The sequence below is a fragment of the Pyrus communis genome, chromosome 6 (genome assembly GCF_963583255.1).
Source record: "Pyrus communis chromosome 6, drPyrComm1.1, whole genome shotgun sequence".
NCBI lineage: Eukaryota > Viridiplantae > Streptophyta > Magnoliopsida > Rosales > Rosaceae > Pyrus > Pyrus communis.
This window is the reverse complement of record NC_084808.1, coordinates 24,340,291-24,366,805: the sequence shown is the minus strand read 5'-3', so window position 1 is coordinate 24,366,805 and position 26,515 is coordinate 24,340,291. Positions and strand designations below refer to the sequence as shown.

General features: G+C 38.4%; 2 protein-coding genes and 1 pseudogene across 2 annotated transcripts; 1 reads left to right on the top strand and 2 right to left on the bottom strand.

The window, feature by feature from the left end:
- Positions 1–23: 23 nt before the first annotated feature.
- Positions 24–4,929, bottom strand: LOC137737728 (cysteine-rich receptor-like protein kinase 2). The gene is made up of 8 exons (XM_068477276.1): positions 4,647–4,929; positions 2,263–3,119; positions 2,008–2,121; positions 1,727–1,866; positions 1,434–1,644; positions 1,112–1,346; positions 858–1,008; positions 24–736 (listed from the first exon to the last, which is right to left on the bottom strand). The coding sequence occupies exons 2-8, from the start codon at positions 3,020–3,022 to the stop codon at positions 398–400; spliced, it is 1,950 nt and encodes a 649-aa protein (XP_068333377.1). The 5' UTR covers positions 3,023–3,119; positions 4,647–4,929; the 3' UTR covers positions 24–397.
- A 1,478-nt stretch (positions 4,930–6,407) lies between these two features.
- On the bottom strand, positions 6,408–18,317 carry LOC137737409 (cysteine-rich receptor-like protein kinase 2). Its single transcript, XM_068476868.1, has 8 exons — positions 18,010–18,317; positions 16,311–17,162; positions 16,056–16,169; positions 7,984–8,132; positions 7,691–7,901; positions 7,353–7,587; positions 7,113–7,257; positions 6,408–7,000 (listed from the first exon to the last, which is right to left on the bottom strand). The coding sequence occupies exons 2-8, from the start codon at positions 17,068–17,070 to the stop codon at positions 6,668–6,670; spliced, it is 1,947 nt and encodes a 648-aa protein (XP_068332969.1). The 5' UTR covers positions 17,071–17,162; positions 18,010–18,317; the 3' UTR covers positions 6,408–6,667.
- A 2,098-nt stretch (positions 18,318–20,415) lies between these two features.
- LOC137737703 (2-phytyl-1,4-beta-naphthoquinone methyltransferase, chloroplastic-like) lies at positions 20,416–26,511 on the top strand (annotated as a pseudogene).
- The last annotated feature ends 4 nt before the right edge of the window (positions 26,512–26,515 follow it).

Sequence of the window (26,515 nt, the reverse complement as noted above, 5' to 3'; positions counted from 1 at the left end):
ACAAAGTATGTGCCTTTGGGAAATAAGAAAAATGTTGTGCCTCACACATTTCTTTTCAATTATTCTTTCATAGTTGTGAATATCAATCTTTAAGAGCATTTCTGATCAATTTTACTTCTACAAATGAGAACAAAAATATTGCTCACTGTCTGGCTTTGAAAACTGAGAAATTTTTTTTTCTTTTTTTTGAACTCTGGCTCAACCATTCTCACTATATCTACAAATCCTCGAATGCCATTTGTACTTCGTCTCAGTTACTCAAACTTGACATATTCTCTGACTGAGCTGAGCAGGGGCAAGTAGCAGCCCGAGATTCCTCAGCTCCTTCATAGGAGAACTTAGTTGCAAGCCCTGGAATTTGTGAAACCTTTCGTTTTCACTTTTCACCATGTTGTGATCACCTTGGATAGAAAGAACTATGTGAAACACTCGCAACTGAAGAAGCACCATCTGCATTTAGAGGGTAACATTGGTCGTCACCGTGGTCATTGAGTTCCATGGTCTTTTCATCTATAAAAGGTGGATTGGTGGGCGCAGGAAGGTGCAGCTCCTTCTTTGTTAGCATCTGTAGCGCCTTTGACATTGTTGGTCGTAAAGAGGAACTCTCTTGGGTGCATAGAAGTCCTATCTGAACCACTCTGAATATCTCATCCTTAACATTGTCATGGCAATTCTGCAACATTAAATTTGGGTCGTACAGTTCTTCTACAGTCCCTGCTTGAAAGTGCTTCCAGGTCTGTTTGGACCAAAAACACAGGAACAACGAAGTAAGAATGGGGATCTACTGTATACTGCAAATTCAAAGATCAAATTGTTTTATGAATGGAAGAAAAGGAAGACTTTATTGGGAAATTTACCATTGTAACTATGCCATCTGAGTACTCTGCAGTTTTGCTTCTGTTGTTCTGCCTTCCAGTGATGATCTCCAATATAAGCACTCCGAAGCTGTAGACATCTGCCTTTTCTGTCAACTGGCCATGAGCTAGGTATTCTGGAGCCATGTATCCCCTGAGGTAGGTTAGAAACAACGGTAAGCTCAACTTTTTTTGGAGTCTTATTCATTTATCTTCGCTAAAATAACACAAAATGAATTTACTATAAATAGGCTTACAATGTTCCTGCAATTGCTGTGCTGATGTGACTCTTATCTTCCTCGAAAGACCTGGCCAAACCAAAATCTGCAATTTTAGCACGAAGCCTTGAATCCAAAAGTATATTGCTCGCTTTTATGTCTCTGTGAATGATCCTTGTTTTTGAGTTGTCGTGAAGGTAGGCTAAACCTTCTGCCGTTCCAACAATGATCTCATATCTCCTCTCCCAGTTGAGTTTTTTAGCTCTTTCTTGATCTGTCAAAAACATTGAGAGAAATGAGGAAACATGCACATACCACCTAGTTAAGATTTGTGTAAATTAGCATAAATCTACATAATCACCGAAGATGAAGCCGTCTAGACTCCTGTTCGGTAGGTATTCATAGACGAGAAGGCTTTCAGGTCCCGAGCAACTGCAGCCCAACAACCTGACCAAGTTTTTGTGTTCCACGCTGCTTATAATGTTGATTTCATTGTAGAAATCTGCTGCTCTGTGTCTGTTGTTGAAGAAAAGCCTCTTCACAGCAATCTCTCTCCCATCAGCCAGAACTCCCTGCAAGGAGAAACCCTGGTTAGTTTCCAAGTACAGAGGCATCAGACATTTAAGACAAACAAAAGACATGGAGACAAACTACCTTATAAACAGTTCCGAAACCTCCTTGTCCAAGCTTGTTGACAATGTTAAAAGACCCCGTGGCCTTTTCAATTGTTGAGTACTTGAAGTTTAAGCTACTGTCGTTTAGGGTTTTCGCCCACTTCTCTGCATCATATGATCCTGCAAAACCCCGAAATTCTTTAGCAGTCCGGTAATCTCTTACATTTAATATACCATTTTGTCCATCACTTATGATCTTTTAATTTCACCATTGAAGCAATACAATCTGATAGCATTGCAGAATTTCTACTAGCTTTTTACCTCTTCTTTTCTTTTGTATATATCTGTGCTTCCAGATATAAAATCCAATGGCTACTCCAACTACCAAAACTACCAAGGAGCTGACAACTGAAACTACTATGACAATTGCGGTACCTGCAACAAAGTTCCGAAGATTAGGCGAGCAAAACTACACACCAGGCTCAGTCTCGAACCACCGAAGCACCCTACCCTCCCCTCGCTTAAAGTGACTAAAGGGAACCTATGTTGAATAAAAGGGGTAGAAATTTCATGTACCTCTGGAGCTTCCATTTCCCATTTCCTTGTTGAGAAAATCTGTGTCTGAATACCTCATGAAGCACCCGGTGTACAACGCTCGCCCCTCGGACCAAGGCAAGCATCCCAACATTGATGCAGATGCATTTTCCAAACACTGTCTGCACAAGCTCTCATCCAAAGTTCTCCAGCAATCAGCCAACACATAAACTGACTCGTTTGCCGTCCCACTCACACTCACCTCACCCCTTGCGTATCCTCGGTTGCTTGGCGCAGACTCAACCGCACGCTTCACAACCTGCCTTGCCGAGTCTCCAAACGCCAAACTCTTCCTCGTCGTGTTCCCACACTCAACCCTATCTTCCGATCCTCTAAACTCCTCGTAAAAGCTATAGTTTTCGGACCTCATGAAGCAACCGTCGAGAAAAATCCGACCCCCATTGTAAGGAAAACATTGGGGAAGCACTGTACGCGCCTCGGCATAGCATAGCACACACTCCAGAAGAGAAAGGTCTCCATAGCATTGAGCTAGGCCGTAGTTGGTGTCGGGGCCTGAACCGGTGACTGCCACTCCAAAGCCGGAAGTTCGCATTTGTTCACTGATGTTTTCCATCGTGCTGACAAAATTCGGAACAAACACGGTTGTGTTGTGCTCACGTTGGTTGCCGCACATTATTTGGACCGTCTTCGTTCTTGGATCTCCGACAGCCATTCCTAGTAACAGCAGGATCTTCAGCGGAAGCAAATGTTGGGAAAGAACTAAAACGTTGCATTTCTTCATTTTTTTTTTTTTGGGGATGAATTGGAACTTTGATTTAATTTGCAGCTGCCTTCATCCAAATTTATATGAAGGAATGTCGTGGAAGAAATAAGGATTGCTGTCAATTGGCAAATGGGGGAATTAGGAGTTACAGAAGAACAGATGGCACAAAAGTAGCAATACAACCTGGACGAAATAGAAAAGATAAAAACAAACTAAAACCGAACTTGGTTTCGAAGTGGATAAATTGCATTGAGATTTAGGCACCGTCCTTAAAGTCAAAAGGGCAGGTCTTGTATTTGGGTTTGTACCCAAAACTTGTTGCAGGATTTGCAGTTTTCAGTCCCAAGTTTCTTCCTTTGTGTTCACATTTTCACAAATAATTTAAACAAGAAACGTTTCTGTGATCAGCCTCCTGAAACTGGAGGTAGACTTACCTACGCCCTCATACGCCACTGGGACAACTCGAACTGATAATACAATTTCATGTTCGAAACGATACACATGACACTTTAATATTGATATTGATATGAAACAAGACACATTGCTTTTATGGTCGATTAGGGAGGAAATCCTAAAGTGAACTTACTCTAAAATTGAATGACGATTTTTATGATACGTATATACTGTCATGGTGACACGAATATAACGTCATGGTGATATCCCGTCAACAATAAAATGGTGTTTGTAAGTTTCTCATGATCAGGACACCACCCCGATAAGAGTAAACAGTGTAGCCCCTCCCAGAAAAGTTGCTATCTTGAAAATTGGCTTTTGGATGAAATCTACACAAAAGACAGGGGCATAAGGTGAAGAGAGCACGGAACATAACAACAAGTGGGTCCCACATGGGCCCCCACAAGGGTTCCCATTTTGAACCCCGCAATTTGGATTGAATGTGAATGAAAGACGATTCCAGAGATAAAAGGTCGGCATTGAATTATAGAGGGAGGAAGGAGGTGTGATTCCCTGTAACCCACATAAATGTCCAACCACATGAGACCCCACCAATCCCTACCTACCATGGTCCCATGACCTCCAGCCAGCCCGCCGTTGCCAATTGCCACCAACAGCTAACGGTCAACGTCTAAACTGCTGACGTTCTGTACTGGTCTCCGGTACTCAAATCAAGATGTTAGGCAGCTAGCTTAACACCAGCTTACTATCAATACTGTACTGGTATTGTAGAAAGTTTATTGATTAATACTAATAACATGTCGATACATTTTTTATTCAGCGGCAATGATATTAACATATTATCAATGACATATTATCAATCTGTTCAGAGCAGCTTGCTCGAGAAACATGAGAGCATCGGCAGTCATCAATAAGGGCACCTAGACTGAACAGCTAATAAATGCAAAAATAAAGGATTTTTCCCTACGTCCATATTAGCTGCAGTCACCAGGAATAGACCGGAGTACAATTGAATTTTTTCGAGTTATATCCTAAATAAAGGGTATGAATTGCAGATAGAAATATGTATATAACTTAACTGTCAAGGAATTCTTACCAGGATTTGGTTCAGAAATCAATCCATGAGAGAAGAAAAGAATGAAGAAGTTGTAGGCAAAGTTTTGAGTGCATGAAAATTGGATTTTTTTCCTTAAACACGAGGCCTATAAATATATATATGTACACGTACCTTTTGTTTTTGCATTGGATCAGTGAAACTATGAGTTCCTGCAGGTGAGGTGAGAAGCTTAATCGAGGACTTCTGGCTTCTGGTTTTTGGCTTTTGGCTTCTGCTGTTGTGAAATGAATTAGCTAGTTAAAGAGAGAAAAGCCAACTCGAAGAATTTGGAATATGTTCAGATGAGAAGTCAAGAGTGATCTAGTGCTGTACTGGAAAAGTTTCCTCTTTGCTATTCAACTTCAAACTTTCAAATCAAAAGACTAAAGACTGAGGGAGGAGAAAGTGGAAACTACGCGGTATGGACCGAAAAGCCGACAGCTATATACACACACAGACACACGCAAATATGTATACATGTATGTGTATAGGAGGAGGGATAGCTATGTCCGGTCGTAGTTGGTGCATTTGACTGTTGTGAGAAATGAATGTCTCCATTTAACAGTTTTACCCTAATAATAATAATCTCTTGTGATGAATCTGGGATTAGTTTTCATGGTTAAATAAAGTGAGAGTTGACAATTGAAGCTTTTTCTTTTTGTCTTCGTAAAATAGCTGCTAGGTTTTCATACACACTACAAACTCGTTTTGGTTTAGTAATATTTGTCTTTACTTAGTTAATTGACAGAATATTAAATTTGACTCGCGACTCGTATGCATGGCGATAACGATATATATTTGTGACAAATTTAACATCTAATTGTTAAAGTGCCAATTACAGTTTTCTTTTTTTTTTTTTTCGTCCCCAGCAAAATTCAACAAAGGCTGTTAGCTCAGCACAAGTTTGTTATGGGAAGATAATGTTCATATTGATGCCTTGTTTTCTACTCATATAGAGCTCTTTGGCACTGATGACATATTCAACGTGAAAACAAACCACCCACTGCAATATAAGTCAATGACGTTTAGTCTTAATCATCGTTCCAAATAATTAACGGATGCACACAAATTAATATCCCGAGGACTAAAAATAAAAAAAACAAGTGGAGAAGAATTTTGATAATAATAAATAATTGTTGCTATTATTAATGTTATTGCTGTTGTTATATTGTAACTATCTAATATATATATATATATATATATATATATATATATATATATATATATATTATTAGATAGAGCAACTTGGTGTTTCAAATTAACCCACCATTTGTCATTTAATTTGAATGTTTATCTTAATCAACATTATCACTAATTATATTTGTATACACCGCACCAAATTAACCCAGAAGACAAATCTAATTAATTTATGAACCAGTCTCTTTGCAGAGAAAAATTGCCAGACTAATTATATTTAGTTTTTGTGCTTTCCAGATAAATTATAATATCATATTTTATTCCATAAAATTCGATGGATTCAGTGCGGCGCTTGAAAATTGTAGGAGCTGCAGTTTGATCTGCATGTGCACCCCAAGAGCTGGCATTGTCATTATTCCTTGATTAGCTGTTAATCTTGGATTATTTTTTGTATTAACTTTGACTTTAGTATGGTTACTTGTTTCAGTATAATTCTCACCTACATTTGAAAATGCTGATTCAACCAATTATATATATTACATTAAAATAAAGAAATAGAGTTCCACTTTCGTAACTCTGATTTTGATTTTAATCGAGGAGTACACCAAAACTCCCTAATACAAACAAAATCTCCAAAAGTTTATTATGAGAAAATTGATAACTCTGATTTTGATTTTATTCGAGAAGCACACCAAAATTGCCTAATACAAACAAAATCTCGAAAAATTTATTTCGAGAAAACTGATGACGTGACAGTGTGACAATCGTACTGTTTCAAGATAAAAAATTGCATATCAATAATATAATTCTCCACATATATTTTACAAAAGGTATTCAGTCCTACTTACCCATGTTGTTAAAACATATAGAAGTTGCACAAAATTTGACCGTAATTAGACTCTAGGAGCTGCGGGGCTGGATCATTTGACATTCACAAGTCTGTAGGGATTGCTTAAGCTCATAGATCATCCGATCTCGCAACATTTACATTGTGGATGATGACAAATACAAAATGTTCATCTCGGCTCAATCCAGCTTTGGGTCATGCTATTCTTCGAAGATTGCGTGTTAGACTCCGCGGGCAGTGAATTGAGACTTCCTGAAGGAATTCTCCCGTTGAATTTTGCGCTACCAGAATTGAGAAATGGGGGTTGTGTTGGCTGAGGAATCTCAAGATTTTCGGTAAGCATTTTTACGACTAATGACATTGCCGGCCGCAGCTCTGCTGAAGCTTGCACACAAAGTAACCCTATTTGAAGTAACCGAGATGCTTCTTCATTTTCAAACTTACCTTCTAGGAGTGGATCGACAGCTTCACGTAACCTATAAGTTCCATAAAGATCCCAAGTCTTTATGAAATGAGATAAAAGAAGGTTAAATTATGATTACTGAAAGTGGATGTGAAAATCTTGTCACGAAATATAAATTTAGCAGATATGCAAGAGCAACAATTTTGTTTACCATCTGCAGGATTGAAGTCGAATTTGAAAAGAAAGAATTGTTCCTCCTCCCACAGATGATTTCGATGACAAGAACTCCAAAACTGTAAACATCTGCCTTCTCGGTCAACTTGCCAAGAACGGCATACTCCGGAGCCATATAACCTCTAAGCAAGAAAATTTAGTATTCTTCTATGTTAGAAACGATAAACAAGTCTTTGGAGCAGAAAATAAAAACGAAAACAGGCAGCGCGCAACTTACAGTGTGCCAGCAATGGCAGTGCTTATGTGAGTTTTATCTTCAGGGAACATTCTAGCAAGTCCGAAATCAGCAATCTTTGCATTGAATTCCTTGTCGAGCAGAATGTTGCTCAGTTTTATATCCCTATGAATGATCCTCAATTTCGATTCCTCGTGAAGGTAGGCCAAGCCCTCAGCTGTTCCCAGTATGATTTTATACCTCAAATCCCACCTCAGTGGCTCCACATTGTTTTTCACTGAGAATTCATAGAGGGATGAACTGTAAGAATGCGAAAATGGACTGATGATGCGAAAAACCAAATTGTCTTATCGAAAATAGGATGGAGAAGAGAAAATTACCAATAAAATAATCATGAAGGCTTTGATTTGGGACATACTCATAAACAAGAAGGCTCTCGGGGCCTGTAATGCTGCACCCCAACAGCTTTAAAAGATTTTTATGATGAATTCTGCTGATCAAATTAACTTCGTTGAAGAAATGATCCACCCATTGCCTTGTGTTGAAGAACAGCCTCTTTATGGCAATAACATTTCCATCCGGCAGAACTCCCTGTGTGTAAAATAAAGGAAATTCCCAAGTTAATTCCATATAATGAAATATGATACCTACGCAGAACGAAGGGAGAAATTACCTTATACACTGAGCCAGATCCTCCTTGTCCAAGCTTGTTGGTATCATGAAAGTAATTTGTGGCCTTCTCGAGAACTTCGTATGAAAAATTGAGTTGGGACTTATTCACAGTGGCAAACAGAGCTCCGAATTGCTTTTTCTCTGAAGCAGCTGTGAAATTAAAACAAGAATACAAATTTAATCCAATGCTTAAAGATAGAACACGTATTCCTTCTCCAATTCATGACTTCTCAGCAAGCATGTAATTTGTTGTGTTAATGTATACTTGAAAAGGCCATTCAGTATTACGGTGCGGTGTTATTCTTCTTCGCTTACAAGTAAGAGGTCTTAAGTTCGAATCTCGTGGATAACGAATTTGATACCAAATTAGGCTGCTCATTGTGTGGCTTAGCCGAATTCCCCATCCCCCTTAGTGTAAAAATATCGATATACTAAAAAAAAAAAAAATGTATACTTGAAAAATCAGGAAATATGTCAATTAAAAAGGGGCTGATGTTAGATCCCACTTCACCCAGGAGAGTGATCCTTATATGTGTATTCCCATGCCTATCTAGCACGAGACCTTTTGGGAGCTCACTGGCTTCGGGTTCTATTGGAACTCCGAAGTTAAGCGAGAAAGGGGCGAGAGCATTCCCATGATGGGTGATCCACTAGGAAGTTCTCATGTGAGTTCCCAAAAACAAAACCGTGAGGGTGTGGTAAGGGCCCAAAGCGAACAATATCGTGATACAGTGGAGTCGAGCCTGAGATGTGGTGGGGGCCTGGGCCGGGATGTGACAATTTGGTATCAGAGTCGAACCCTGACCGTGGTGTGCCGACGAGGATGTCGATCCCCTAAGGGGGGTGGATTGTTAGATCCCACATCACCCAGGGGAGTGATCCTTACATGTACATTCCCTTCTTTACCTAGCACGAGGTCTTTTGGGAGCTCACTGACTTCGGGTTCATTGGAACTCCGAAGTTAAGTGAGAAAGGGACGAGAGCATTCCCAAGATGGGTAACCCATTGGGAAGTTCTTGTGTGAGTTCCCAGAAACAAAACCGTGATGGTGTGGTAGGGGCCCAAAGCGTACAATATCGTGCTACGGTGAAGTTGAGCCCAGGATGTGGTGGGGGGCCGGGCCGGGATGTGACAGCTGATCCTATAGCTTTTTATCCTTTTCCGTTATCTGATTCATAACTTCCCCATTCAAGTAAGTAAACACGTCATAAAATTTTGAAGAACAAAGTAGTTTATGATTGGTGAGCCCATGTCAGCCTACGCTTTTAATTTGAGTCCATGCATCACTATTGTGCTCAGACTGATATTGCTTACCAACATTAGACTTACTGTAGAATTGACAACCCATAATTTACCGAATTCCAACTCTCATGAATTGGGCCCTCTTATCTGATCATTGATCTCAGAAGGAGTGTCTCCCAGTTGTTGTTTCAGTAACTGACACTAACTAACATGGCTTCGCTTCAGTTACATTCTCCATTCTCAGCCGATCCGTGCCTACCCATTTCTCAGTTCAGACGCAGTCCGGTCCGGTCCTTCATCGAACGCTAGACGCTCTTCAACCACATTGCCCTTGTCTATGACAACGTTTGATTCCTCTCTTCTTTTTTTTATTATTTTTATTATTGTTTTAATTTTTAAATTGTAGTCACTTTTTCTTTCTTTGTTAATAACTAGCATATTGGCACACGTAAAGTGTGTGAGAAAATTTTTATTTTTGTTTTTGAAATAGAAGGAGAGAGAAAGATAGTGATAGAGAATGTGGAAGTGAGAAGTTTTTATTATTTTTATTATTTTTAAAGTTTTTTAATTAGAGATATGTTAGGATTAGGAGTGCAACTCGAGCGGGTTAGAAGGTCAACCCAATCCTAACCCAACTTTTACAATTTGGAATCGGGTTCGGGTTGGGTTTTAATTGGGTTTATTTGGGTTCGGGTTTAATCTAGTTTGGATTTACTTGGGTTGGGTTTGGATTGCCCAACTTTTTCTTTTAACAGATCTTGGTTAAGGACCGCAAGGAGTCAGGGTTGAAGAAGTACTCAGTTGCAATCCACAAGTTCTTTGAAGAGTTGGCTAAAATTGGTATGTAAATTATTTAAATCATATTCAACGATTTTTGGGTTTAATTCTTCAAAAATTCTTGTGTTTTTAATTATTTAATTAATTGGGTTGAATCTATATTTGCATGAACAAAAGTCCTAAGATCCAAAACAGTATCACAAGCCTCTTCAAAATATGGGCCAACATATGTTTCAGATCCAGTTTTCTTTGTGTTCGAGAAGGTCTCAACATTCATTGTGACTGAGGAAACGGTAGAGCCGCCGCCATCGCCAGCAGAAGCAGCAAAAACTGAGGAGGAAACAAGTGGTGTTGCAAAAGAAAAGGAGATAGTGATCGGGTTGGGGATGAACGGGTAAATAATCAACCCAACCAAACCCAACCCAACCTATTCAATGAACAGGTTGAAATCGGATTGGGTTCGGACGGGTTATAACTTTAAAAAAACCCGCTTGCTTGGGTTTAAAGTCAGATTGGACATGGACGGATTCGGGTTGGCCCAACCCAAGTTGCACCCCTAGTTAGGATTACATGTAGGTAAGATTTTAAAATAAAAAAGCAAAATTTGGTTGTGTGAAATTACATTTCTGCTCCATATTTCTTAATTATGTTGTGTTTTAATTAGAGGGTTAAACTGGTAATTTCATAGGGTTTTGGTTGACAATAAATATTTTATTAATTAATAGAGAGGAGATTAATCTGCCTAAATATTTATCTTCTGATTTTTTAAATAATTTTTAGTTAAATGATTTATTGAGCTTGGGTCAGCATCGAATATGGAAAAGAATAGCAGTTTCATGTAAAACTTAAAATTAACTTTTTTTTTGCTCTATTATATATATACATATATATATATATATATATAATATGTATGTATGTATGTATGTATGTATATTTGGGTCTTTGAATTTCAAGTTTTTGAATTTTGGGTTACAGAGCAAAAATGGGAGAGAGTGTGTTGGATTTGTGCTGTGGAAGTGGGATTTAGCGTTTCTGATAGCATTTTGTCCATCACAGATGTTCTTTTAATTTCACCATTGAAGCAATGCAATTTGATAGCATTGCAGACTTTCTACTAGCTTTTTACTGTTGACTTGTATTAGGATACCTACGATTGAGGGATTCCTATTATCTTGGGTTTTCTAGTTTGGGGTGTATTTCTTGTAATCAATTGTATTTATTCTTTCTTTATTATGTTAGGATTGTATATGATTTTATATATACCTCTAAATGAGAAGAATAGAAAACACATTGGAAAGCATTCTTTCTTCTTGGCACCAGAGCCGAGTTAGAGAAAAACATCGAGCCCTAATTGGGTTGGTATTGCCGTGCTCAGCACACTTTTGTTGTGCCTCTGTTCCGACGTAAACAGTGACCGACTTAACGTCGTTGCTGTTCGAGTTGTTGCCCGTCCTTAATTAATTGCAGCAAGCAACTTAGAGTTGTTGCTGTCTAGTTTTCTATCAATCCGTTCCCTTGTTCCAGATTCCCATCACAATGCTGCAGGTTTTGAGTTCTATCAACGGCAAGACAGATGGCTCAAGAAAATGCAACTGGTTCTGTGTTTGTTCCTGCTACTGCTCCAATTATGGTGCAGTTGGATAATTCTAGTTTCAACATTGGTATGGTATTGGATGAGAAGAACTATGATTTATGGGCTCCTCTCATTCAAATTCTTATCGCTGGAAGGAAGAATATGGGGTATCTTTTTGGGTCTATCAAGGCACCTAACGAAGACGATCCTAAATACGATGATTGGTTCTTTGAAGATTAGAGAATTAAGAGTTGGCTATTGTCTTCAATGACGCCGGAGATTATGAAACGGTACATTCAGTTATCTACTTCGAATGAGATTTGGGACACTCTTAAGGTAGTCTACTTTGATGAGAATGACGAGGCTTGAATTTTTTCTTTGAATCAGAAGGCATCACGTCTTTGTCAGAATGGCCGACCTTTAGCTACGTATTTCGGGGAACTAACTGAGATTTTCCAGGAATTGAATCACTTTAATAAGGTGTCCATGAAGTGTGAGAATGACATTCAAACGTTTCACAAATCCACCAAGAGACAACGAGTCTATGTGTTTCTTGGTGGCCTTGATGATGTGTTTGATTAGGTTCGTGGATAAGTGTTGCAGAAGGATCCCCTGCTTAGGTTTCATGCCTTTTATGTCTATGTTTGTCGTGAAGCCAATTGAAAGGAAGCAATGAAGACGGAAGTTGACAAGAATGAACCTGCTGCTATGGCAGCAAAGACTCATGCTCGGATTGAGCAGGGTCACGAAATCGGCTAAGAAAAACTTGCCCTAGCTAGACAAGCCGGGACCATCCCCAAGGTAAGTGCCCACACTGTGGCATGATAGGACACTCTAAGAGCTGCTACTTTGAGCTGATTGGATATCCCAAGAATTGGGATAAGACCTGTGATCCTCGCTACAACAAATCTCGAGTCTCCATTGTAGAAACCAAGAATGATTTAGATCAAATAGCGAATAAGGCCTCTGCCATGATTGCTGCGGCAGGTAGTATTGAAGGTAAGGCACTAAATATTTCGACTCCTGTTACAAATAATACATGGATAATTGATTTCGAAGCTACCGAACATATGACTTGTGATTCTAGACAGGTCCCATCCCTAAAAACCTCCACACAAACCATGGTCAATGTTGCTAATGGGGATGCCACCCCGGTTATCGGGGAAGGCACGGTTGCCCTTTCTGATACCATGAAACTTGACATCGTTCTTGTGGTTCCCTTTTTAAATTATAATTTTTTATCTGTTACCCAAATAACCATTGCCTTATACTATTTGGTTATTTTTTTGGCCTTATTTTGTTGTTTTTAAGGACATCCGGACACGGAAGATGATTGGTTATGGTATTAGACGAGGGAAACTTTATTACTTAAAGTTGACTACCAGGAGTTCTGCCCTGCTGACTCAAACTCTTTCCGTGGAGGATTCTCAAGGGGATACTAATAAAGTGTCGGGCATCTGGATATGGCACCGGCGCCTTGGGCATACTTCTTTTGGTTACTTGCATAAGTTATTTTCCAATTTTTTTGTTAAGAACGATGTTTCTTAGTTTAAGTGTGATGTTTGTGATTTGGCTAAAAGCCATCGAACTTCTTTTCCTCCAAGTTTAAATAAGAGTCCCGTTCTGTGTATGATGTGTGGGGTCCCTCGAAAATAGCTACTTTTGGTGGTGCTCACTGGTTTGTCAATTTTATTGACGATTGTTCAAGAATGACTTAGGTTAGTTTGTTAAAGTCGAAAAATGAAGTTAGTTCAACCTTTCAAAAATTCCATAAAATTGTTGGTGTTCAATACAACATGAATATCCAGGTTCTTCGAAATGACAATGGTGGAGAGTATGTTAATATGGAACTTCGTTCCTTCCTTGATATGCATGGTATTGTTTATCAGACCACGTGCCCGTATACTCCTCAACAGAATGGGGTTGCCAAACGAAAAAATAGACACGTGTTAGAAGTGGTTTATGCCTCGCTTATTGAGGCACATCTTCATCTACATTATTGGGGTGAAATACTCACGTCCGCAACCTATCTTATCAATCGTCTTCCTTCTCGCACTCTTGACTTCCAGACATTGTTTCAAGCCCTTATGGCTCAGACTAGTTACCCATCAATTCTAAATCTTCCCCCCACGGGTCTTGGGGTGCTTTGCTTTTGTTCACCTTTATCATCCCAAACGGAAAAGTAAACTTAAGCCTCGAGCCCTTCGTTGTGTGTTTTTGGGTTATGCCTCTACCCAAAAGGGATATCGTTGTTATCATTTTCCAACTAAGAAGATGTTTATACCTCTGGATGTGATTTTCCATGAGAATGAAATGTTTTTTAGTTCCACTGCCATCCTCATTTCAGGGGGAGTATCGAGGTGATGAAGTTCAGTTTTTTTATTATTTCCTTGTGGAGTTGCATGAAGAGTAAGTACCACATTTGAAGCCTACGACCTTTGGTGATTAGTAGGCCACTGAATAGCAGCCCACTGACCAACGATTGACTGAACAATAACCCCCTGATTGGCCTACCGAATAACAGGCAGCGAACCAGGAACTGGCCCTGTGGCTCGGGAGAAAAATATGCCCACGAGTTCTGTGCTTAAAAGGGAGTTGCAGCCTATGGTTTTAAATGAAACTGAGCAGCGGATGCGCCTTCACTTCATCGCCTTCCCGAGCGTATTAATCGAGGTATTCCTAAACCCATTTACGAGGTAGATCCTAAGTGTAAACACAAGTATTCCGCGAGTAAACCAAATTCTGATTCAAGAGTGATATATCTATTTAGTAATTATGTGTCTACCCATCACCTGTCTGAATCAAATAAGTCATTTGTATATCAATTATCTATTGTAGCTATTCCTAACAATATGCAGGAAGCCTTGGCAGATTTCCACTGGAAAGATGCAATGAACGAGGAATTGAGGTCATTGAAGAAGAATGCTACCTGGGAAATAACTGACTTGCCAGCCGGAAAGAAACATGTGGGATGCAAATGGGTCTATATAGTGAAATACAAAGTGGATGGAACAGTAGATCGCTTTAAAGCGAGATTGATGGCGAATGGGTATACACAGAAATATGGAATCGACTACACTGATACATTTGCACCAGTGGCCAAAATCAATACAATACGTGTTCTACTATCCTTAGCGGCGAACATAGATTGGTCATTGCAACAATTCGACGTAAAAAATGCATTCCTCCATGGAGATCTAACTGAGGAGATTTACATGGACCTTCCACCAGGGTGTAATGATCCGAGCTTGCGAAAACAAAAGGTATGTAGGCTTAGGAAGTCATTGTATGGATTGAAGCAGTCTTCGAGAACTTGGTTTGGTAGGTTCACTAAGTCCATAAGAGCATTCGATTATAGGCAGAGTAATTGGGATCACACATTATTCCTATAACTTCAGAATGGAAAGATTACAGCTTTCATTGTATATGTGGATGATATGGTGATTATCGGTAACGACCCCGTTGAGTAAGCAGCCTTGCAGAAATATTTGTCCACGGAATTCGAAATGAAAGATCTCGGTTCTTTAAAATATTTTCTTAGGATTGAAGTGTTAAGATGCAAGTCCGGGATATTTCTGTCACAAAGGAAGTACATCCTTGACTTGTTGGAAGAAACCGGTATGTCGGCATGCAAGCTGGTGACTACTTCATTGGCAGAAGGGATGAAGCTGGGTGTTGATCATAACCAGGTAGCCATTGATAAAGGGAGGTACCAAGGGTTAATGGGAAGATTAATATATTTGGCTCATACTAGGGTGGATCTTGCTCATGCATTAAGTGTAGTTAGTCAATATATGCACAATCCAGGAGAAAAACATATGAGTGATGTTATGAGAATATTGAGTTACTTAAAAGGAAGTCCAGGTAAAGGAATTATGTTTCAAAAAAATAGGCATTTCAGAGTTGAGGGTTATATGGATGCTGACTGGGCAGGATTGGCGAATGATAGGCACTTAACATCCGGATATTTCACCTTTGTTGGGGGAAATCTAGTAACGTGGAGAAGAAAGAAGCAAAATGTAGTAGCAAGGTCAAGCGCAGAAGCCGAATATAGAAAGTATGGCACTTGGTATTTGTGCTCATAATCTAGTGCAACATGATCGGACCAAACATGTGAGGTTGACAACTTATTTATTAAGGAAAAGTTGGACGGTAAGGTAATTGAGGTTCCTTCCATAAGAACTGAAGACCAAGTAGTGAACATTCTCACTAAGGCGGTTTCTAGCAACAAGTTCTCGAGGTTTCTAGACAAGTTGGGCATGTGCGACATATGTGCACCAACTTGAGGGGGAGTGTTGACTTGTATTGGGATTCTTACGATTGAGGGATCCCTTATCTTAGGTTTCCTAGTTTGGGGTGTATTTCTTGTAATCAATTATATTTATTCTTTCCTTATTATGTTAGGAATGTATATGATTGTATATATACCTCTGAATGAGAAGAACAGAAAACACATTGGAAAGCATTCTTTCTTCTTTTACCTCTTCTTTTCTTTTGCATATATCTGTGCTTCCAGATATAAAATCCAATGGCTACTCCAACTACCAAAACTACCAAGGAGCTGGCAACTGAAACAACTATGACAATTGTGGTACCTGCAACAAAGTTCCGAAGATTAGGCGAGCAAACCTACACACCAGGCTCAGTCTCGAACCACCGAAGCACCCTACCATCCCCTCGCTTAAAGTGATTAAAGGGAACCTATGTTAAATAGAAGGGCTAGAAATTTCATGTACCTCTGGAGCTTCCATTTGCCATTTCCTTGTTGAGAAAATCTGTGTCTGAATACCTCATGAAGCACCCGGTGTACAACGCTCGGCCCTCGGACCAAGGCAAGCATCCCAACATTGATGCAGATGCATTTTCCAAACACTGTCTGCAAGAGCTCTCATCCAAAGTTCTCCAGCAATCAGCCAACACATAAGCTGACTCGTTTTCCGTCCCACTCACGCTCACCTCACCCCTTGCATATCCTCGGTTGCTTGGCGCAGACTCAACCGCACGCTTCACAACCTGCCTTGCCGAGTCTCCAAACGCCGAACTCTTCCTCGTCGTATTCCCACACTCAACCCTGTCTTCCGATCCTCTAAACTCCTCGTAAAAGCTATAGTTTTCGGACCTCATGAAGCAACCGTCGAGAAAAATCCGACCCGCAGTGTAAGGAAAACATTGGGGAAGCACTGTACGCGCCTTGTCGTAGCATAGCACACAGTCTGGAAGAGAAAGGTCTCCGTAGCATTGAGCTAGGCCGTAGTCGGTGTTGGGGCCTGAACCGGTGACTGCCACTCCGAAGCCGGAAGTTCGCATTTGTTCACTGATGTTTTGCATCGTGCTGGCAACATTCGGAACAAACACGGTTGTGTTGTGCTCAAGTTGGTTGCCGCACATTACATGGACCGTCTTCGTTCTTGGATCTCCGACAGTCATTCCTAGTAACAGCAGGATCTTCAGGAGAAGCAAATGTTGGGAAAGAACTGAAGCGTTGCATTTCTTCATTTTTTTTTGGGATGAATTGGAACTTTGATTTAGTTTGCAGCTGCCTCCATCCAAATTTATATGAAGGAATGTCGTGGAAGAAATAAGGATTGCTGTCAATTGGACAAATGGCGGAATTAGGAGTTACAGGACAGATGGCACAAAAGCAGCAATACAACCTGGGCGAAAAAGAAAAGATAAAAACAAACTAAAACCAAACTTGTTTTGAAGTGGATAAATTGCAATGAGATTTAGGCACCGTCCTTAAAGTCAAAAGGGCAGGTCTTGGATTTGGGTTTGTACCCAAAAGGCAAAACTTGTTGCAGGGTTTGCAGTTTGCAGTCCCAAGTTTCTTCCTGCGTGTTTACATTTTCACAGACAATTTAAACAAGAAACGTTTCTGTGATCGGCCTCTTGAAACTGGAGGTAGACTTACCTACGCCCTCAGATGCCCCTGGGACAACTCGAACTGATAATACAATGTCATGTTTGAAACGATACACATGACACTATAATATTAATATTGATATGATATATATTAACATATTGTCGATCTGTTCAGATTAGCTTGCTTGAGAAACACGAGAGCATCGGCAGTCATCAATAGAGGCACCTAGACTGAACAGCTAATAAATGCAAAAATAAAGGATTTTTCTTAGCTGCAGCCAGCAGGAATAGACCGGATTATAATTGAATTTTCGATTTATATCATAAATAAAGGGTATGAATTGCAGATAGAAATATGTATATAACTAAACTGTCAAGGAATTCGTACCAGGATTTGGTTCAGAAATCAATCCATGAGAGAAGAAAAGAATGAAGAAGTTGTAGGCAAAGTTTTGAGTGCATGAAAATTGGATTTTTTCCTTAAACACGAGACCTATATATATATATATATATATATATGTATGTATGTATGTATGTATGTATGTATGTATGTATGTATGTATGTACACGTACCTTTTGTTTTTGCATTGGATCAGTGAAACTATGAGTTCCTGCAGGTGAGTTGAGAAGCTTAATCGAGGACTTCTGGCTTCTGGTTTTTGGCTTTTGGCTTCTGCTGTTGTGAAATGAATTAGCTAGCTAAAGAGAGAAAAGCCAACTCGAAAATTTGGAATATGTTCAGATGAGAAGTCAAGAGTGATCTAGGGCTGTACTGGAAAAGTTTCCTCTTTGCTATTCAACTTCAAACTTTCAAATCAAAAGACTGAAGACTGAGGAAGGAGAAAGTGGAAACTACGCGGTGTTGGACTGAAAAGCCGACAGCTACACACACACACACACACACACTCAAATATGAATACATATGTGTGTAGGAGGAGGATATTGAAGGAATGGTGGTCTTTTTCCCCTTGATTTAAGGAGATTGATGTAAGCTTTTTACTTCTTGTCAACTCCTTGATTTAAGGAGATTGGGGTATGTTGATGTAAAACTATTAGACTAGCCTTTGTGGGGGTGTTTCAAGGAGTTTTTCCCGGATGTCTTTGTGCACTACAATGTGCACCGAATCCGCCTATTATGATGTTTTGAACGTATTTAAAAATAGAGAAATTGAATTACATTATTATTAGCTTATTGTGACGTACTATTTAAAAAAAAAAAAAAACCACAAAAAAATTAATTGTTAAAAAAATACTGTTAAAATGACAAAAATGCCCATGCCTTATTTGATGCATTATTTTGGGATGCCTTTGAAGTTTTTTGTCTTGGGGGTATTTTTGTCCAAATATTTTTTGTTGAAGCTTGATGACACCAAAATCACTATTCACCTTTTCCATTGGCTTTATATATACACTAGCCTCCCTGCACGCGCTCATGTTCCTGCAAAAGGCTCTTTTGTAATTATAACGTTTTATGCGCGACTTATACAATTTAAATGTATTTATGTACGTGGATTTGAAAAGTGAATTAAATATCAAAAGAATGAATGTAACCTTATCATATATTTAATGGAAGCCAAATATCTTTGTACATAACATGGTTAGTGCAAAACTCAATTTCACATGAAACTGTTTTCTCATCAGTTCAAATAGGAGTTTAACGCTTTCTGTGGTCTTTGAAGACATTCTTGGTAAAAACACTATAGTTCCAGCAAATTGGCCAAATAAGATTTCAGCATCAATTAGATTATAATAAGCTCCATGGTAAGCTAGTCTTGTACCTGTTATTTTGTATTGGGATAAGGGTTATACTAAACAATGTTTTCCGTTATCTGATTCATAACTTCCCCATTCCAGTATGTAGGAGAAATTTTTCATTGTGATCAGAACACGGATGGTACACCACGTGTTTTTATATAAGTGGTGGAAAATTGTATTTTTTAAGTTATGTTTGGGCCCAAAATAATATTTTGAGCCAAGCTTAGTATCATTCTCGGCCCAGTAGCATTCATCTAGAATCTTGTCACGGGCCATCCACTCAAGATCGGCTAAATCCTGTTACAAGGAAGATTGGTTTAGATAAGGGTGAAGTGGTTGAACCTTAATGCAACAAGGAATCTTAAAGCTAAAGATGTTTAGAATTAGGAGATGAATTTGGTTCATTATGGAGCTTGGTTCAAAGTCTAATAGGGGTTAGGATTGGCTGAAACCTTCTCAGATTGGGTTGAGGAGTTCTAATCCGAGTACATTTCTAGTTTGGCTATGAAGAGGGTTAAGGAGTTCTAATTTACGTACATTTCTAGTTCACTGCTATAAATAAAGAAGAGAATGCATCATTCAAGGCCCCTTCAAATCAACACAAAAATTGCCATGTGCAAAGCTTCTCAACAATCCTGAGATTTTTTTTTTTTCCTCATCCCCTTTTTTCTTGCCAACACATCTTCAATTTGGATAAATAGCACTGTGAAGGCAACCGATGACATCTTCAGTTTGGATAAACAGCACTGGAGCCGTAAAATCAGTCGACTAAGGAGCACCCTTAGTTCACTACTTCAAGACCGACTGGTTATTATCCAAGTCTCAGTCGACAAGGATTCTCGAGTCCTTATTGGTAGAGGCCATCTCATTAGCCTTCTTGGCAAAGTGAGGTGTTACATGTTACTAAGCTCGGCACATTGAGCACTTTCAGTTTGGATAAACATCATTGCTTCGAGACCGACTAGTTATTATCCAAGTCTCAGTCGACAAAGATTCTCGAGTCTTTGTTGGTAGAGGTCATCTCATCAGCCTTCTCGATGAAGTGAGTCTATGCATCACTATTGGGCTCAGACCGATATTGCTTACCAACATTGGGCTTACTTTAGAACCGGCGATTCATAATTTACCGGATTCTAACTCTCATGAATTTGACCCTTTTATCCGATCACTAATCTTAAAATAAGCATCTCCCCGCTGTTGTTTCAGTAACTGACACTAACTGACATGGCTTCGCTTTAGTTACATCTTCCATTCTCAGCCAGTCTGCGCCTACCCATTTCCCAGTTCAAATGCAGTTCGGTCCGGTCCACCACCGAACGCCAGACGCTCTTCAACCACATTGCCCCTATCTACGATAACGTTCGATTCCTTTCCTTTTTTTTATTTTAAATTGTAATGTCACTTTTTCTTTCTTTGTTAATAATTAATCTGCCTAAATATTTATCTTCTATTTTTCTAAATAATTTTTGGTTAAATGATTTATAAAGCTTGGGTCAACATCGAATATAGAAAAGAATGGCAGTTTCGTTGAACGGGTAAAACTTGAAATTGACTATTTTTTTGCTCTATTTTTTGGTGGAATATATATATGTTTTTTGATCAGGAGGTGGAATATATATATATATATATATATATATAGAGGTATATAGGGATAGATCCGTGGCACCATGTTTTTTACACAATTTTTTACACAAGTATCTAGCCGTTAGATTAGGCCACTTTTAATGGTTAAGATGATAGGTTGACAATATGACAATTAATTTTATTTTCCGAAAAATACATATTAAATATAAATAAAACTTTACAATTATAATTTTCTTTCTCTCTCATCTATCTTAATATACTTTCACCGAATTGGCATAGTTTAATAACCATCTTTGAATTCTCACTGTCATCTAATCCTATTTTGGGGAAAGTATTTTAATCAAATCTCCCTCTCTCATTTATTTCTAATAATCGATGAAAACAAGAACAAAAACCCTAATTACGTTTCTCCTTCTTCCTATGCAAACCTAATAAGTTTTTCTTTTTCATCATCACTCAATTCATTTCTAATCTATTCTCGTTCAAAATGACAGAGAGCATGGCAGATTTTGCATCAAACTCTCCCTCCATGTCTCCAGTATGTACTCAATTTAATATCCTTTAGTATTTATTTTAATAAAAGTTTATAGTTGCTTTTTCTAATCAGCGTTTATGTTCGTAGTTCATTAAGCATATATATATCATGTATTTTTTAACTTGGATCATTGTGCATGATTTATATACGTTAATAGGTACAAGACACAGTTCAAGTCGAGAATGATGAAACATGTATTCCAAATGAGAATTCAAAAGACTTCAAAACTCCATATGTAAGGATGCTTTTTGACACAATGGAAGAGGCTAGAAACTATTATCAAGATTATGGCCGACAAGAGGGATTTTGGATTCGAACTTGATCTTCATCCATGACAAGAAGCCATTCAGACGATATAACAAGTAGACAATTTGTTTGTGCACATCAAGGGAAACATGTCTCGAGAAATACAGTACATGAGACTTTAGAAGAGAATGAAGATAGTTGAGAATATGAAGAAAATGAATAAGAATTGTTCTACAGTGAAATGTGGGTGTAAAGCAAGTATGCGAATCGTACATGATAGATGGTCAAACAAATGGAAAATTTCAATGTTCAAAGATGTTCACAACCACAAACCAGTTACACTAGAAAGAAGAATGAAAATGAAGTCAAACAAAGTTATGTCCAAAGCTGCTAGAGTTCTCACTGAAACATTTCATGAAGAAAATTTGCCAATTGCAAAAGTTTCTTCAATTTTTGGTGGCACACATTCGCTTTAACAAAAGAGATTGCTATAACCACTTAAGAAATGTCCGACATAGACAACTAGATGGAGGTGATGCTCAGTTAGTGCTTACTTATTTCAGGAAAAAGCAAGCTGAAAATCCTCATTTTTTTATGCAATCCAATGTGATGAAAACGGAAGAGCAACTAATTTCTTTTGGATGGATGCTTGGTCCCGCATGGCTTATCACTATTTGGTGATGTTGTTACATTCGATACAACCTACATGACAAACAAGTATGATATGCCTTTCACACCATTCACTGGAGTAAACCACCACTGGCAGTCAATACAGTTTGGGTGTGCACTTTTACAAGATGAGACAGAAGTTACCTTTTTATGGTTGTTTATAATATGCCTTTCGCACCATTCACTGGAGTAAACCACCACTGGCAGTCAATACAGTTTGCGCTTTTACAAGATGAGACAGAAGTTACCTTTTTATGGTTGTTTGAGACATGGCTTGAAGCAATGGGAGAACGTCATCCGATTACAATTATTACTGACCAAGACTCGGCAATGAAAGGAGCAATTGCCAAGGTTTTTCCAAACACTCATCATCAATTATGCCTATGGCATATCAAGAAGAAGTTTGTTGAAAAATTATCACATGTGTACTTCAAGAAGTCCAAGTTCAAGATTGAGATGAAAAACTGTACTCGAAAGACATATAAGATTGATGACTTTGAAGTAAAGTGGAAGGCCTTGATGAAAGAATATGGGTTGGAGAATGATGAGTGGCTAAAAAGTTTATATGAGATGCGTTCTTCTTGGGTTCCTGTTTATAATCTTAGAATATTTTTTTGCAGGAAAGAATACTACTGGACATAGTGAGGGTATTAATTCCTTTTTTGATGGATTTGTCACACCAACAACAAATCTTAGAGAGTTTGTCGTCAAATATGAACAAGCACTGAAGAAGATTATGGAAAGAGAAGGTGATGAAGATTTTGAATCAAAACACAAGTATCGCATTGTCAATGAAGGAGAATTTCTTTTGCAGCATGCAGCAAGTTTGTATACTAGAAATGTATTCAATAAATTCAAGGATGAATGGAATAAAGTCAATCGGTACAAAGTTGAAGAAATGCCACGTGACAACGAATGTCACACATACGTAGTGACACTAGTAAAAAAAACACTTTGCGCGACGTAGGTACTTTCGTCGCGCAAAGTAAAAAATCGTTGCCTAAGGGTTTGCGCTACACAACCTTCGTCGCGCGTTAATCGTCGCGCAAAGTCTGAGACGCTAGGGTTTGCGCGACGAAAGTTGATCCGTCGCGCAAAATTCGGTCGCGCAAACATGTTTTTCTACTAGTGTGAAATCAAAACTCAGAGAGCAAGAAGAGTTTGTGGTGAAGCTAAATGTGCAAATGCACGAAGGTACATGTGAATGCCAAAATTTTGAGTTTGTTGGAATACTTTGCAGACACTTGTTGAAAGTATTTGTCCGCATGGATGTAGATACAATACCTGAACATTTTGATTTTGCCAAGGTGGAAGCAAGAAGCAAACAAATTTAGGATAATGGATTTTAAAAGTTTGGTGACGGATGATGGTAAAGAAGAATCAAAAGCTTTGAGACTTAGCCATATGTGTCATCAAGCAACTAAGTTGGCTTGTACTGCAACTTCTTCAAATGAGGCATACACAATTTTCATGGAAGATATAGATGAACTATCCAAAAAGCTGTCGGAATATTCTTGTCAAGATGCAACCATTACTTCTTCAACAAAAGGTGACACATGTACTAATATTGATTCTTCTGTACCGGTACTGTTGGACCCATATATCTCACAAACTAAGGGTAGAAAGAAGGATAATATTAGTAGTTTGAAAAGAAGGTTGGCGGAAAATTCTTGTTAAGATGCAAATGTTGCTTCCTCAACAAAAGGTGACTCTCTACTACTACTTTTGGACCCCAATATCTCACAAACGGGGTAAACAGAAGGACAATATTAGCAGTTCGAAAAGGATGAAAAGTGGTATTGAGTTGGCTCAACAAAAGAAAATGTCATTCATGCAATAAGTTAGTACGACATGACACAAGAAATTGCCCATCGAATCAGAAAAGAAGAAAGATCGAATCAACTAATGAATGTAAGTCGAATTAACTTTTTTTATTGATATTTTCCAATATTCAGTTACCTGTTTATGTATATATTTTTATTTTGTTATTTTGTAATCTATCAGGGAATGAGGAACAAGAAGACTTGGGCGAATATGTGGAGAGTGATGGTTTTTAAATTTTGTAGGATAGATTAGTCACTTAATTGTGCTATTTTGTTGCAGTTTTCATAGTTTGGAAAATTGGGTGTATTTTGTTAAAGTTTATGCCAACAATGTTTTGAAATTAGTTGTGTTTTATTAACATTATTGAGACTTCACAAATTTGATTTCCGTCAAGCTTCATGAGAGAGAAATTTGATTTTTTTTAATCAAAATGCAAAATAAGAATTTTCTGTGAGATATTGGGGTAGAAAGAAGGATAATATCTCACATACTAAAGGATGGAGGGAGAGTTTGATACAAAATCTGCCACGCTCTTTGCCATTTTGAACGAGAATAGATTAGAAATGAATTGAGTGATGATGAAAAAGAAAAGCTTATTAGATTTGCATAGGTAGAAGGAGAAACGTAATTAGGGTTTTTGTTGTTGTTCTTCACCGATTATTAGAAATAAATGAGAGAGGGAGATTTGATTAAAATACTTTCCCCAAAAATAGGATTAGATGATAGCGAGAATTCAAAGATGGTTACTAGACTATGCCAATTCGGTGTAAGTCTATTAAGATAGATGAGAGAGAAGGAAAATTATATTTGTAAAGTTTTATTTATATTTAATATGTATTTTTCGGAAAATAGAAATAAAATTATTTGCCATAGGGTTGTGCTATCCACACACCCCATTTTACTTCTCACACACCTCTTGATAATTTATGTCCTTTGATCTTCTTCAATTCATCCAATCCGATGGCCGAAAATTAAAAAAGTGTGTGAGAAGTAAAATGGGATGTGTGGATATCACACCCCTTTGCCATATTGTCAACCTATCATCTCAACCATTAAAAGTGGACTAATTCAATGGCTAGATACTTGTGTCAAAAATTGTGTTAAAAACATGATGTCACGGATCTGTCCCCTATATATATATATATATATATATACACACACATATGTATGTATGTATGTATGTATGTATGTATGTATATTTGAGTCTCTAAATTTCAAGTTTTTCAATTTTGGGTTGCAGAGCAAAAATGGGAGAGAGTGTGTTGGATTTGTGCTGTGGAAGTGGGGATTTAGCGTTTCTCGTCTGAGAAAGTTGGGTCTAATGGCAAGGTTTGTTCTTTGTTTTAACTTGCTAAAGGATTGGTAATTTAATTTGAATATGAGCTGATGTTTGTGATTGGGATTGTATAATTTGGCTACATTGGCAGGTGATTGGTCTCGATTTCTCGAAAGAGCAGTTGTCAGTTGCTTCGTTGCGGGAAAAGTTGAAGTCGAAAGGCTGCCTACTTGAACATTGAGTGAGCTTTGGAAATGTTTAGTTTTATGTGATCAGCATTTCTTGAATGCGAATAATGATCATGTTATGCATTGCATCTTGTTTGGTGGGTTGAAGGTGATGCAACTGATTTGCCATTTTCTGACGTTCACTTTGATGCCATCACTATGGGTTATGGGCTAAGAAATGTAGTAGACAAATATAAGGTCATGGAGGAAATGTTAGAGTTTTGAAAGCAGGTTCCATTCTCTCTCCTTCGATGGATGATGCTGTAGTTCTAGGTATGTCACTTTTTTCTCATTTTTGCTTGGCATTACAGGCTCGAGGGTATCGATCCCTGATTGCAATAAAAGCACCAATGCAATTGTTTCATCAGTTCAGGTACTCAACCAGATACAATAAACCTTTGCCTTCTAACGCATACACCAATTTTCCCGTTCTGTTTTTATTTCGCAAACAAGTGCTGAATGCTTCATGATTCAACCTTTGCTAGGAATTGATGATGGACAATGTTGTTGTCCCGGTGGCTTCTGATTTTGGACTTGAGGAGGATTACAAGTATTTAAAGAGTTCAATCTGGGAATTTCTGACAAGTGCATTTTCCTTGCTTTGAACTCTTTATTTTTATGGCATATGCACCACACGATGTTCTTATCTCTTTAACCTCTCTTTGTACTACTGTGTTTATACGTTGTATCTTCAAATTTCAGGTACTCCTGGGAATTGTTCTGTTTGGAGGCCTTTAGGCATAGCCTTAATAAGCGGTTAAGTGGAGTGGTTAAGCGGATAGTAGGGTACTAGTTTGTTGATTAAAATCTTTCTGTGAACACAGGGGACGAGTTGGAGAAGCTGGCTTTAGATGTAGGTTTTCCCAACGCCACATATTATGAGATTGGGGGAAGCCTCATGGGGAACTTAGTAGCCACACGATAGGTTGGTTCACGTTGAACACAAAGTATGTGCCTTCGGGA

Excerpts from the sequence above, each read along its gene's own strand:
- LOC137737728 (XM_068477276.1), bottom strand. The coding sequence starts at position 3,022 with ATGAAGAAATGCAACGTTTTAGTTCTTTCCCAACATTTGCTTCCGCTG. Across the intron at positions 1,867-2,007 it reads TATACAAAAGAAAAGAAGAG|GATCATATGATGCAGAGAAG; the intron begins GTAAAAAGCTAG and ends GGGGTTTTGCAG. Across the intron at positions 1,347-1,433 it reads TCTAGACGGCTTCATCTTCG|ATCAAGAAAGAGCTAAAAAA; the intron begins GTGATTATGTAG and ends TGTTTTTGACAG.
- LOC137737409 (XM_068476868.1), bottom strand. The coding sequence starts at position 17,070 with ATGAAGAAATGCAACGCTTCAGTTCTTTCCCAACATTTGCTTCTCCTG. Across the intron at positions 16,170-16,310 it reads GGCAAATGGAAGCTCCAGAG|GTACCACAATTGTCATAGTT; the intron begins GTACATGAAATT and ends ACTTTGTTGCAG. Across the intron at positions 7,001-7,112 it reads CGACTTCAATCCTGCAGATG|ACTTGGGATCTTTATGGAAC; the intron begins GTAAACAAAATT and ends CATTTCATAAAG.